Genomic DNA, 13,889 nt, shown 5'->3' on the forward strand with positions numbered 1-13,889 from the left:
ATTTACCTTGCCAACTGAACAAGGAGGTCAACAAGCGAATGAATTCCTTCCCCCATCAGAGTATTCAATTTAAGTTCCTCGTAGACAAGGTGAAGAACAAAAAACATTGCAGGTATGTGAGAGAAGAGAAGGGTAGAAGAATCCAGACTGAGATTCTGTGACAAGTCCTCATCCTTCATCTGAGAAACTTCCAAAGGACTCAGACATAAAGATCTATTCAAAAGGTGAGACTCAACCTTCTGGTGGTAGTCTGAATTCAGTAAATATTCCCAATCCTGAGAAGAAAAAGATATTAATTTTTAAATCATGCCTCCTTGTAATGTTGTCATTAAAAAAATTCAATTAAAGCAATTCAAGTTCCATTTTCACATTAAGTTGACCTAAGAATATGAAAAAAGTCACAATGCTAAAAAATAAAAAGAATATCAAAATAGCTAAGTGGGGATTCCAGAAGACGGCGGCACTATGAGAAGATGCAGAGCACTCCTGCTCCCAGCGATGGACTCGATTTACTCCTAAAATACTGCGTAACCAGCTTGAAAAAACCTGAGTGGACATATTTCGAGTAGAAAGCACTGAAGGAACATCACAGAGTCTGGTAAGAGGGGGAGGCATAGAAAGGGGGAGTCCACCCTGAAGCCTGTGAGGCTTAGAGGCTGCAAAGCTCCCTCCCCTTGGGAGTGTGGACCAGCAACCAAAAGCAGAGATCTCAAACCCCGAGCGGAGGAGAAGGGAGGAGTAGTGTGCACAGAGCGCAGAGACCCAGGGGAGCGGTGTGCCTGAGAGGAGGGGATGGCACCTTCCTAGCCAAACAAAGCTGCTCATGGCCGCCGCAACCAGAGTCTTATGCACAGGGTGCTTGACCATAAGAAAGGCAGTCCCAAAGTGTGTGGCGCCCAAGTAGAAAGGGACCAGAGGTCTGCACTGAGCAGTCACACACAGGGACCGACCCTCTGCCTTCCTGTAGGGCACTGTGTTGAGCCCCAGAAAGCACTTAATCTGTGTGGCACTGGGAAGGGGAAGAGAGTCCTCCCACCGAGAGAGACAGACTAGAGCTACGTGTGGGAGGGATTTTTCCTCCAGCCTCCTAAACTCTCGCTAGGGAGATTCTGGGATTTCTGATGGGCCCTGAGGGGTGCCATGGTGGTGCACTCGGAGCTGCCCTAGCTGCGGGGAGCTGACTTTGTGTCCCCTCCCACTGGGTGCCTTGGCATGGGGTCGGTGGGACCTTGCAGGGCAGACTCTCTACTTGTGTGTTGCTCTGTGCGTTTTTGAGTTTTTGATCCCTGAACTGGCTTCCACCTTCCTGGCTTGCATTGGATGGATAGACCACTGGAAGCTGGAATTTGTGTCAGCATAGGAGAGTGTTTGAAATACACGCCCTGTGCAACCAGCCAACCAGATCTGGGAAAGGAAGGGCGGAGCACACCTACCTCTCCTGCAGGCTAGGAGCACCACCCCCAACAGGAAAGGGGCTGGTCCAGCACACTGAAGCACCAGAAACCCCTGCCGGGCACAGTCCTCAGGGGGAAGGGAGCTCACAGGAGGGCGTTACAAGAATAAGACTCTAAGGGACTACTGTTTGGGAACTGGGGGAAAAGCTTAAAATCCTTGCTGGGGGCTGGGCAGGCAAAGTGCTCACTGGAATGTTTTTTAATCGAAACCACTGAGCCCAGGCTGCTGAAACTGCCCATAGAGGAAAGGCAACAGACTGAATTCAATCTGAAACTGCAGCAGGCCAGTGCATGGGGAACTAGAATCGAAGGACAGGGTAGAGACTGAGGAGCTGGCTGTGCAGCAGACTATCTCCCTCACAGTGAGTGCCTGACAGCGAAACCTCTAAGCAAGGGGAGTGATATCCTGAGCTACACTAGTCATCCTGCACCCTAAAGACTCTACAGAAGACTCTGGAGTAAGGCCAGGCAACCACAATGTTGCAAAGAGCTGACAAGTGGAGGTGGTGTACACAGGGCCTCAGATCAACCATCTACCTAAGGACGCCAGAGCCAAACCTAGACATCTTCTCACACTGGCTGATACACAAGTACCTCCTAGGAAAAATTTTTTTTCTTTTATAAATTTTATAATTTTTTTAAAATTTTTAATTAATTTTAAAGAATTTTGTTTTGCTTAGCTTGTTTTTTGTTTTTTTTATTTTGTTTGGTTTGTTTTGTCTTTGCTTTTACTATCAAGAATTTCTTGATATTCCCTGCTTAATTGCTGGGACTTTATCATTAGAAACAATAAGCTTACTGCTCTATCTCTCTCCTCTCGATCCATTGGCATAACTTTTTTTTTCTTCTTTTCTTTTTCGTTTTACTCCCATCTTCCTTTTTGCTTGATTGTTAGTTTCTGTTATTCTCTTTACTGTATTTTTATTTTTTCATTTTCAACTATTATCCCATTCCTACTCTCCCTACTTTTTTGCTTGTCCTTCCTTTCAGAATCCTTTCTCTGTTTCTTTTATCTCACAGTAGATTCTCTATTTTTTACATTTTATTATTATTTTTAAATTTTCATTATTATTAACAATAATAATATACTTTTGTCTCTCTAGCTTTACTTTCTTTCTCTTTTTTTACATTTTTTTTCCTCTTTAGCATTTGTGTTCTCCCTTCACTCTCTCAGTTCTATTTTCACTTCAGTTGTTTTCACTGTGATTGTCAGGATATTTTGTAAGATACCCCTTGTTTCCTGGAAGTTTAGTTGTGTACTGTCCTGCCTTGCCAGCACCCGTACAACAGCTCACATGACATGGTTGGGGCTGAGACACACAGTTAGCCAACCTGAAAGGAGAGTCCTCCCAAGGACTGGCGAACAACAATCTAGACCCAATCACAACAAGAGAGCCCAAAGAACCCACAAAAGGGACAACCACAAAAGGGACATGCTTAGAGCAAAGAGCTCAGAAGTATAAGGAAAACATACCTCTGGGCTCCACTGGACTCACACTACAAAATCCCACCCTATAAGACTGGGAGAGAGCAAATATATCTAATATACAGATGCAAACACTAAGAGCGACCAAAATGGGGAGACAAAGAAACAAAACACACACACACACACACACACACACACACACACACACACACACACACACACACCCCAAAACTAAAGAAAAGGAAAAATCGCCAGAAAAAGACTTTGATGAGATGGAGTTAAGCAAGTTATCAGAAATAGAGTTCAGAGTAATGGTTATAAAGATGATCAAGGAAATTAATGAAAACAACAAGACACTTCATGGTAAGGTCAAGGAACTTAGTGAAAAATGAAAAAGATAAATATCATAAATAAGAATCAGGAAGAAATAAAAAATACTATATATGATATCAAAATTACTCTGGAAGGATTTAATAGCAGGCTCAATGAAGCAGAGCGTAGAATAAGTGACTTAGGAGATAAGGTAGAAACAAACACTCAATCAGCAGCAAAAAGAAACAAACTTAAAAAGCATGAGGACAGTCTAAGGGAGCTTTGGGACAACATGAAGCGAAACAACATTTGCATTATAGGAATGCCAGAGGGGGAGGAGAGAGAACAAGGGATAGAGAACTTGGTGGAGGAAATGATAACAGAAAACTTCCCTATGCTGGCGAGGGAGAAAGACACACAAGTTCAGGAAGCACAGAGGGTTTCAAACAAGAGGGACCCAAAGAGACCCACTCTAAGACACATCCTAATTAAAATGGCAAATGTCAAGGACAAAGAGAAAATATTAAGGGCTACAAGAGAGAGACAAACAGGACAAGGGAACCCCCCTAAGGCTGACATCAGATCTCTCAACAGAAACTCTTCAGGCCAGAAGGGAGTGGCATGAAGTTCTCAAAGTAATGAAAAGCAAGAACATGCAACCAAGATAGCCTTATCCAGCAAGGTTATCATTTAAAATTGAAGGTGAATTAAAGAGTTTCCCAGACAAAAAAAAAGGCTGAAGGAGTTCAGTACCACGAAACCAGCATTGCAAGAAATGCTAAAAGGACAGCTCTAAGAAAAGGGAATAGTGAGAGAAAGGTACACTAGCATAAAGGGGGGAAATGGCATTAAATAAGTTTATATCAATAGTAACCCTAAATGTAAATGGAATAAATGGTCGAATCAAAAGATATAGGGTAGTTGAATGGATAAGAAAACAGGACCCAAACATATGCTATCTACAAGAGACCCACCTGAGAGCCAAAGATTCACACAGGCCAAAAGTGAAGGGATAGAATAAAATATGCCATGCAAATGGAAACAACAAAAAAAAGCTGGAGTAGCAATACTTATTTCTGACAAAATACACTTCAAAATAAAGACCATAACAAGAGACAAAGATGGTCACTACATAATACTAAAGAGATCAATACAACAGGAGGATATAACCCTTATAAATATATATGCACCCAATATAGGAGTACCTAAATATATAAGAAATTTCTTTGTGGACTTTTACGGGTCGATCAATAGCAACACAATCATAGTGGGGGACTTTAAGCACTGTCAGCACTGGACAGATCATCAACACAAAAAATCAACAGGGAAACACAGACCTTAAATGACACACTAGATCTAATGGATTTAACTGACATTTATAGAACATTTCATCCCAAAGCATCAGAATACACATTCTTCTCAAGTGCACATGGAATATTCTCAAAAACAGACCACATGTCAGGGAACAAGGCAAGTCTCTACAAATTCAAGAAGACTAAAATCATATCAAGCATCTTCTCGGATCACAATGCTGTGAAACTAGAATCAACCACTAAAAAAACCTCAAAAACATTCAAACACATGGAGGCTAAATAGCATGTTATTAAACAATGAATGGGCTACCAATGAGATCAAGGAAGAAATCAAACACTTCTTGGGGAAAAACGAAAACAAACAGACAACAACCCAAAATCTATGGGACACAGCAAAAGCAGTCCTGAGAGGAAAGTTCATAGCAGTACAGGCATACCTCAAGAAACAAAAAAAAGCTCTACTAAAACATCTAACACAACAACTAAAAGTAGCAGAAAGAGAACAACAAGAAAAGCCCTGAGGAAATAGAGGAAGGAAATAATAAAGATTAGAGTAGAAATTAAAAACATAGAGACTAAAAAAACAATACCCCCCCCCCCCAAAAAATCAATGAAACCAAGAGCTGGTTCTTTGAAAAGACAAATAAAACTGATGCACCTTTAGCCAGACTCACCAAGAAACAAAGAGAGAGGACCCAAATAAACAAAATCAGAAATGAAAGAGGCGATATAACAACCCACCCAACAGAAATACAAAGGATCGTAACAAAATACTATGAGCAACTATATGTCAACAAACTGGACAACATGGATGAAATGGACAAATTCCTAGAAGCATACAATCTTCCAAAGCTGAATCAGAAAGAGTCAGAAATCTTGAATAGGCCGATAACTGGTGATGAAGTTGAAGCAGTAATAAAAAAAACTCCCAGCAAACAAAAGTCCTGGAACAGATGGATTTGCAGGCGAGTTTTACCAAACATTCAAAGAAGAATTAACACCTATTCAACTCATACTATTCCAGAAAATTCAAGAGGAGGGAAAACTCCCAAACTCTTTCTACAAGGTTGGCATCATCTTAATCCTGAAACCAGATAAAGACATTACTAAGAAAGAAAATTACAGGCCTATTTCCCTGATGAAGATAGATTCTAAAATCCTCAACAAAATACTAGCAAACCAGATCCAGCAATACATTAAAAAGATCATACACCACAACCAAGTGGGACTTATTCCAGGGATGCAATGCTGATATAACATCTGCAAATCAATAATGTGATACATCACATAAACAAAATGAAGGACAAAAATCATATGATTATATCAATAGACGCAGAAAAAGCATTCGACAAAATCCAGCACCCATTTCTGATAAAAACTCTCAGCAAAGTGGGAAAAGAGGGATAGTACCTCAACATAATAAAGGCTATATATGACAAACCTACAGCCAACATCATACTCAATGGTCAAAAACTAAAACCACTTCCTTTAAAAACAGGAAGAAGACAGGGATGTCCACTTTCACCACTCTTACTCAACATACTACTGGAAGTCCTTGTCACAGCCATCAGACAGGAAGAAAACATAAAAGGCATCCAAATTGGAAAGGAGGAAGTAAAACTCATTATTTGCACATGACATGATATTGTACATAGAAAACTCTAAAGACTCATTCAAAGTACTACTAGGTTTGATAAATGAATTCGACAAGGTAGTTGGATAGAAAATTAACATCTGGAAATCAGTGGCATTCTTACACACCAACAATGAACTCTCAGGAAGAGAAACTAAAAAAACAATACCATTTACCACTGCAACTAAAAAAATAAGATACCTAGGAATAAACTTAAGCAAAGATGTAAAAGATCTGTACTCAGAAAACTAAAGGATACTGAAAAAAGAAACAGAGGAAGATATAAACAACTGGAAGAATATACCATGCTCATGGATTAGAAGAACTAATATCATTAAAATGTCCATACCACCCAAAGCAATCTATAGATTCAATGCAATTCCTATTAAAATACCAACAACATATTTCACAGATCTAGAACAAACATTTCAAAAATTTACATGGAACCAAAAACGACCCCGAATAGCTGCAGCCATCTTGAGAAAAAAGAACAGAGTGGAAGGGATCACTTTACCAGATATCAAACTGTACTACAAAGCCAATATAATCAAAACAGCCTGGTATTGGTACAACACCAGACATACAGATCAATGGAACAGAACAGAGACCCCAGAAATAGACCCAAGCCATTGTGGTAAGTTAGTATTTGACAAAGGAGACAAGAGCATACAATGGATTAAAGGCAGCTTCTTCAATAAATGGTGCTGGGAAGATTGGACAGTTACATGCAAAAAAATGAAACTAGACCACCAACTTTCACCATACACAAAAATAAACTCAAAACGGATAAAAGACTTAAATGTAAGTCACAAAACTATAAAAATCCTGGAAGAAAACATAGGCAGTAAAGTCACAGACATCTCACGTAGTGGAATTTTCACTGATACATCTCCTAGGGCAAGAAAAACGAAAGAAAAAATAAACATATGGAACTACATCAGACTAAAAAGCTTCTGCACAGCAAAAGAAAACAGCCTCAAAATACAAAGGAATCCCACTGTCTGGGAAACATATTTGCCAAAGATGTAGTTGATAAGGGACTAATTTCCAAAGTGTACAAAGAACTCATACTGCTCAGCAAGAGGAAGACAATCCAGTTAAAAAATGGGCAAAGGACCTGAAAAGACACTTTTCCAAAGAGGACATACAGATGGCCAAGAGACATATGAAAAAATGCGTAACATCACTAATCATTAGAGAGATACAAATTAAAACCACAATGAGGTATCACTTCACACCTGTGAGAATGGCTACCATCAACAAATCAACAAATAACATGTACTGGAGAGGTTGTAGAGAAAGGGGAACCCTAGTACACTGCCGGTGGGAATGTAGACTGGTGTAGCCACTATCGAAAACAGTATAGAGGTTCCTCAAACAATTAAACATGGAGCTTCCCTTTGACTCAGTGATCCCACTTCTAGGAATATATCCTAAGAATCCTGAAACACTAATCAATATATGCACCCCTATGTTCATAGCAATGCAATTTACAAACAGGGAACAATTTACAACAGCTAAGATCTGGAAACAGCCCAAGTGCCCATCAGTAGATGAGTGGATAAAAAAGCTGTGGGACATTTACACCATGGGATATTATGCAGCTATAAAGAAGGATCTCATACCCTTTGGGATAGTATGGAAGGACCTGGAGAATATCATGCTAATCAAAATAAGTCAGGCAGAGAAAGACAAACATCACATGATCTCATTTATATGTGGAATATAAAGAACTTAATAAACTAATGAACAGAATTGATTCAATGACATGGAAGCATGATCAGACTGACAAATCTCAGAGGGATGGAGGGGGGCAGGTGGGTGGAGAGGGAGAGATTAACCAAAGAACTTATATGCATATATACACACCCCAAGGGCATGGACAATGGTGTGGAGAGGGACTGGGGAAGGGAGTGAGGCAGGGTGGAATGGGTCACTGGGGAGCAAAAGGGAAATCTGTAGTATTTTGAACAACAACAACAAAAAATATCTAAATAGCTAAGTGATTTCCACAATATTCTAAATCCTTTGTCGTTATTTCAACAATCTTCGCAACATTTCACCAGGAGTAGCTGTGCGACTCTTCCTTTCACTTGAACACCTGGGAGGCCATTGTAGGGTTATTATTTGTGCCTCAGGGAAAACGGAGGCCAGAGGAGAGACAGGGAACAGGGAACAGCCAGTCAGTGGTGGAATCAGAACATACACAACATTTATCAATGAAGTTCACCATCTTATATGAGTGCAGTTTGTGTTGCCCCAAAACAATTACAATAATAACATCAAAGATGACTGACCAAGAATCATTATAACAAACGCAATAATAATGAAAAGGTTTGAAATACTGCAAGATTTATCAAAATGTGATACAGGGACATGAAGTGAGCAAAGTCATTGGAAAAATAGCACCAACAGACTTGCTCAATGAAGGGTTGTCACAAACTTTCAATTCTGAAAAAAACGCAGTATCTGTGAAGCACAATAAAACAAGGTAAGCCTGTATACACAAATCAGTAGGAATACCACGGAAATGGGAGACTAGTAAAGTATCTACAAGTCAACTTATTTTAGCAAGAAAGAATACTTACCTCATCAGACCCTGTCTCAGAAGGCCTTGCTTTTTTGGGTGCAATTACTGGGGAAAGTGATCCTTCAAAGTCAAACTGGAAGATAACCCCAAAAGAGAAGACAAAAATCATATAAAGTTGTCACCGTCAACTGATCAACTAAAAAGATTCAGAAATCAGGTCTATCAACTATGTAAACTGAGTGATCAAAACTCATTCTTTCGCCTGGAAAAACACAGCACAAATACCTTTCTTCTAGGATCACTGTGAGAGTAAATGAAACCATATATGTAAAGCACTGAGGACAGTGCCTGCGCTCACAGGCACTGCAATGGAAGTTGCCGTTCCCCCTCTACTTCTCTGATGACACACATTTCACTCCTTTAGAAGAACAAGGACCATGAGCCATAACAAATACGCCATGTCTCAAAAAATCAACCCAATGTTAGTCACATGCCAGATGAAGCAGACATTTATTTATTTAGAGTCTGTCTACAGTAGACAGTCTAACAATTCTAGGGCACAGACAGGTAGTTCCTTTCCAAAACCTATATTCTTCTCCTCTCCTGGACCCAGAGCCAGGCTATCCTGCCACTCTGAGAGTTAGGTATGGCCCTGTGACAGTGTGACTCTGAATGAAGTGGATGTCACCATTTCCAGGACCAGTTCATGGATGCTCCTCCAAGCACTTTAACCTTGAACCTGAGTAGATGGAGTCAACCCTGAGGTCATCTTTGAAGTCTCATGTTGAAGATGGCACATGCTCCATCAGCCTGGGTCCCTAATAACTGTGTGTCCTGATTACATGCTAAGAACTATCATATGAGCAAGATACACATTTCTAGCCCAGCCAGCGAGGCTCAGTGGTTGAGTGTCAAGCCATGAACAGGAGATCATGGTTCGATTCCCGGTCAGGGCACATGCCCAGGTTTCGGACTCGATCCCCAGTAGGGGGTGTGCAGGAGGCAGCCGATCAATGACTCTCATTATTGATGTTTCTATCTCTCTTTCCCTCTCCTTTCCTCTCTCTTAAATCAATTAAATATATATATACATTTTTTTAAAAGACATTTTTATTGTGTAGAAGCCATTATATCTTTTGAGGACTTTGTTATAGTAGTTAGCCTATCCTAACAAAGTTTCATAAAAGCAACTTTCTGAAAGTTCACTCTTACTCAGTTCCCTCTAGCATAGTCTTTGCCACCTCTGATACTTCTCATGGCCACTTCATCAACCATAACTCTAAAAAGCGCAATGCTATTTTCTTATATTCCATGAAACTTATGTTTATCAATTAATCCCATTCCCCTAAAAGTTGATTTCTATATAAAAACTAAAAGTAGGTAGCAATAAAGTAATTTTTGAAAGTGAATAAAGTAATTTTTAAAGCTGATCAAGAGAAAAGGTTTTTTTTCTTGCAAAGCATTAAAAAACACAGCCCAACTCACACACAGTATTATAAAAAAAAAAAAAAGAGAGAAGATTGAAATCAAAGCAATAGATGGCATGATAGTTATCTTACCCAAAATTCAACAAAAATACAGGGTAGGGAAAAAGTAGGTTTACAGTTGATTGTATGGAAAATACAATAAATAAATAATAATACAAAAATAAACTTTGAGTATTCACAACTGCAGTGTGCAGACACACATACACAGTACCTAAGTCCCACAGAGAGAATGTCTCTGCTACTGTTTTCAGATTCCTGAGACCTGAAATTATGGGAACAAACAGCAGAAACTGATACAGATACCTCTTTGTGGCATACATGGGTCTGCTTTATTTTCAGTATTTTACTAACGTACGAGTCAGCCAACCCTGTTCTATACTCCTGTGCATCCCTGACCTCCATCTATCATAACCTGTATGTAAAATATTTATTTGCCTGCCTTCCCGACACAATCAATGCCATGAGAAGATCTACCTTGCCTAATGCATATCTGAAAAGCCCAGCATCATGCCTGACCCACAGCAGGGGCTCAGTATCTATCTAATGAAAATATGAACATCCCAAAGGAAATCAAAAAGTTGGCCCCAGACGAAACCATTCACAGAATGTAAGAACCAAAGAAAAATGTCATCTGTTCCAGTGCTCCCATTTACCGCATCAGTAAATTAAGGAAGGCCCAAAGAAATGCCAAAATTCACATAACTAGTCACTGACAGAAATTTTGTACTCCCTACCCTCTATCCCATTCAATAAAATAAAATTAAAAAAAAAAAAAGGACAGAGCTGGACAAAACAATGAAAACAATATGACAATGAGTGCTGTTCCAGCCTGAGCTCTGACCGGAAGGATAAAAGAGAGCAAGAGGTGGACTATGGCCTCTTATAAAATGAACGTCAAAGCAGCCTAGACTCGGAGCTGACTCCCCTGTTCCTTCCTTTAGGACCATCACGCAAAAAACAAGTCAGAGAGCCATGTCCTTCCTTACAAAAGAAGACATAGTGGGTGCTCAGTCCTCCCACAACATGGAAACGAGGGGGCACTGGTTCTCTGCTGGAGAATGGAGCACAACGATCCATATTCAACCAGTTCCACAGGACAGTAATAATACACAAAAACTATAAAAAGCTGAAATGGACTTGAATTTTCTCATGCTACAACAGACACAAACTCTAAAAACTATCTTGTTCACTGAGCACCTACCTACGCCAGGCACTGCTGTAGGTCCTCGAGATAGTGAAGAAAACTAAAAACTCCTGCGTACATAGAACTGACATTCTAATGGGAAGAGGAGAGACACACAAACAAAATAAGTAAAATATGTAGCATATTATATTTAACTAGTGCTGAGAAAAATAAAACAGGTAAAGGGGATAAAGTATGGAGGGGAAGGGAATTCTACATAGAATAGAGGGCAGACTGCACTGAGATGACCTCTGAAAAAGACCTAAACTTTTCTTGTCTGGGGGAAGGCCTTTGGCCTCTATGCCGAGCAGGAAAGGAAGCACTGGAGGGTTTCTGAGCAGGAGTGACATGACCTGACTTTATTCAACAGGACTGCTTTGGCTGCTGGGCTGAGAAGAGAATGAAACAGGCAAGAGCATGTAATGCAAGTCAAAAAATAAAAACTATAAATGACCAATGAGAATTTGGAAAAACCACTCCCATTTCCTTGCATAGAAATAAGATAAAATTTCTAAGTTGGCAAAGGTTCACCGCACCACCAATCATCAATGAGGTGCGATAGACACTTTTAAAAGATGCTAGTGCCCAGCCGGGCATGGCTCAGCGGTTGAGCGCTGACTTAGGATCCAGGCGATCAGGGTTCAATTCCCGGGAGGTCAGGGCACATGCCCGGGTTGTGGGCTCGATAAATGACTCTCTCATCATTGATGGTTCTACCTCTCTCTCTCCCTCTCCTTTCCTCTCTCGGAAATCAATAAAGATATATTTTAAAAAAATAAAAATAAAAAATAAAAAAATAAAAGATGCTAGTGAGAATGTCGGTGGAAAACCCTTTATGAATGTTATTTCACCTAGTAATCTCTTTTAAGATTCATGTCTTGGGTCATAACCAGAAATGTAAAAATCTGTGTGTAAAAGAATGTTTGCAAATTACTCATAATAAAAAAAACACACAGATTCAACAATGTTCAATTATTAGCTATTGGTTAGGTGTGATAAAACCACATGGTAGCCTTTTATGATGATGATGAAATTAGGGGTTTTATTTGAAGGATGTTTTAAAATACGGGAAGTTTTCACTGATACCATGTTTATCTAAAAGGCAGTAACAAAAAAGTTTACAATGGCCAGCTCTGTGGAGTGTTATTTTCCTCTTCTGAATCCTCCATTTTGAAAGTTTTTCTCAGTAAGCATGTATCCTTCCATAATGAAGAAAAACAAACAATCTTTAAAACAGATTTGCTAGTACAAAACTAAAATGTACAGACAGGGACAGCTGAGTTATCTGGACAAGGAGTGATTTCTGCAGTGACCCAGGCAAGGTTGCCCTGGGAGTGATCTCCAGAGCCAAAAGGAATCAAGATGAAGGTACGCCCTTGTCGATTTTGTAAATAACTGTGAAGGGCCATCTAGGGAAGTCTCTGGGGCAGGAGGTGAGGGAGGGACACAGCTTTCTATCATTATCAGAGTAGACACTCAGGCTAAAGCACTTTCACCTTCCTTCTCACAGACCAGGCACTTTGTGTGTGAAAAGAGTGTGGGCTTCAGAAAAGGACACTGAGCCATGAGTCAGCAGACACAGTCTAGGCTCAGTTTTGAGCAAATCTCCAGTCTGTTATCGCTTCTGATTCAGTTTCTTCATCAATAAAATCAAAACTATTACTACTGATCCTAGTATAAATTGCAGTCATTTCAGAAAGATGAAATGAGAAATAATAGTCAAACATGCTTTGCCACATTATAAAAATGCAGTAATGATAATTATTAGTAAAATATTAAATATTAAATGATATTCGATTTATAATATAGGTCAATAAGCCTTAGTATTATTTCATTTTGTTGAATATGGTATGCCTATGAGAAAATTGATGTGCTATATACTCTGAAAGTTGTATTACTATTTATGCAAACATGACACTAATAACAACAGAATAACTCAGGAAGAGAAACAACTAGATGTACTTACATTCCTTGTCCACGCTAAGCGGTCTGTGTTATAACCCATCATGTTCATGAGACAAGTCACGAATAAATTCCACTCTGAGTGATAGCTGGGTCCGCCTGGAGCACTGTGGACACTGTACCACTTGACGAGCATCTGAACAGCTATTTCTTTTGGCAGGATAAACTTAATTGCTTGCAAACATGTTTGCACTGTTGAAAGCAAAGATTACTTTTAGTATGCTCCCTATGTAGGCATTTCTTTTCCCCTTTTAACAGGAAAGTTTTTAAACTACAATGACTACATAAAGGCCAATAACTGTAAACAGAGAACTATCATTAAAGAGCCAATAGGATGCCACATTACCTAATCCATCACTGGAAATATAAACCAACTACTGAAGTCCACAGGGTCTGCGAGAGGTCTCAGGGCAGCTTTTCAGTTATTAATTTTGGATCAGAAATAAGGTAACCAAACAGCCCACCTAACCTAATACAAAAGTGACTGATATCCACTGCCCCAGCAATAATTAATAGCTCCCCATTTCAGCCTCAAACATTGCTAGTTTGGACAATGAATTAAAGGTCATTCTATCAAAGCACAATTTCT

The 13,889-nt window shown here is 39.6% G+C and overlaps 1 protein-coding gene across 1 annotated transcript in view; it reads right to left on the reverse strand.

The window, feature by feature from the left end:
- The window catches only part of ANAPC1 (anaphase promoting complex subunit 1), an 87,710-nt gene that overhangs the window by 51,662 nt on the left and 22,159 nt on the right, over positions 1-13,889 (reverse strand). Inside the window, exons 17-19 of the mRNA XM_016216200.2 lie at positions 13,305-13,492; positions 8,727-8,801; positions 7-275 (exon numbers count right to left, since the gene is read on the reverse strand). Coding sequence (XP_016071686.1) covers positions 7-275; positions 8,727-8,801; positions 13,305-13,492 — 532 coding nt within the window. The remainder of the gene's footprint in view (positions 1-6; positions 276-8,726; positions 8,802-13,304; positions 13,493-13,889) is intronic.

The sequence above is a fragment of the Miniopterus natalensis genome, chromosome 13 (assembly GCF_054644295.1).
Source record: "Miniopterus natalensis isolate mMinNat1 chromosome 13, mMinNat1.hap1, whole genome shotgun sequence".
Taxonomy (NCBI): Eukaryota; Metazoa; Chordata; class Mammalia; order Chiroptera; family Miniopteridae; genus Miniopterus; species Miniopterus natalensis.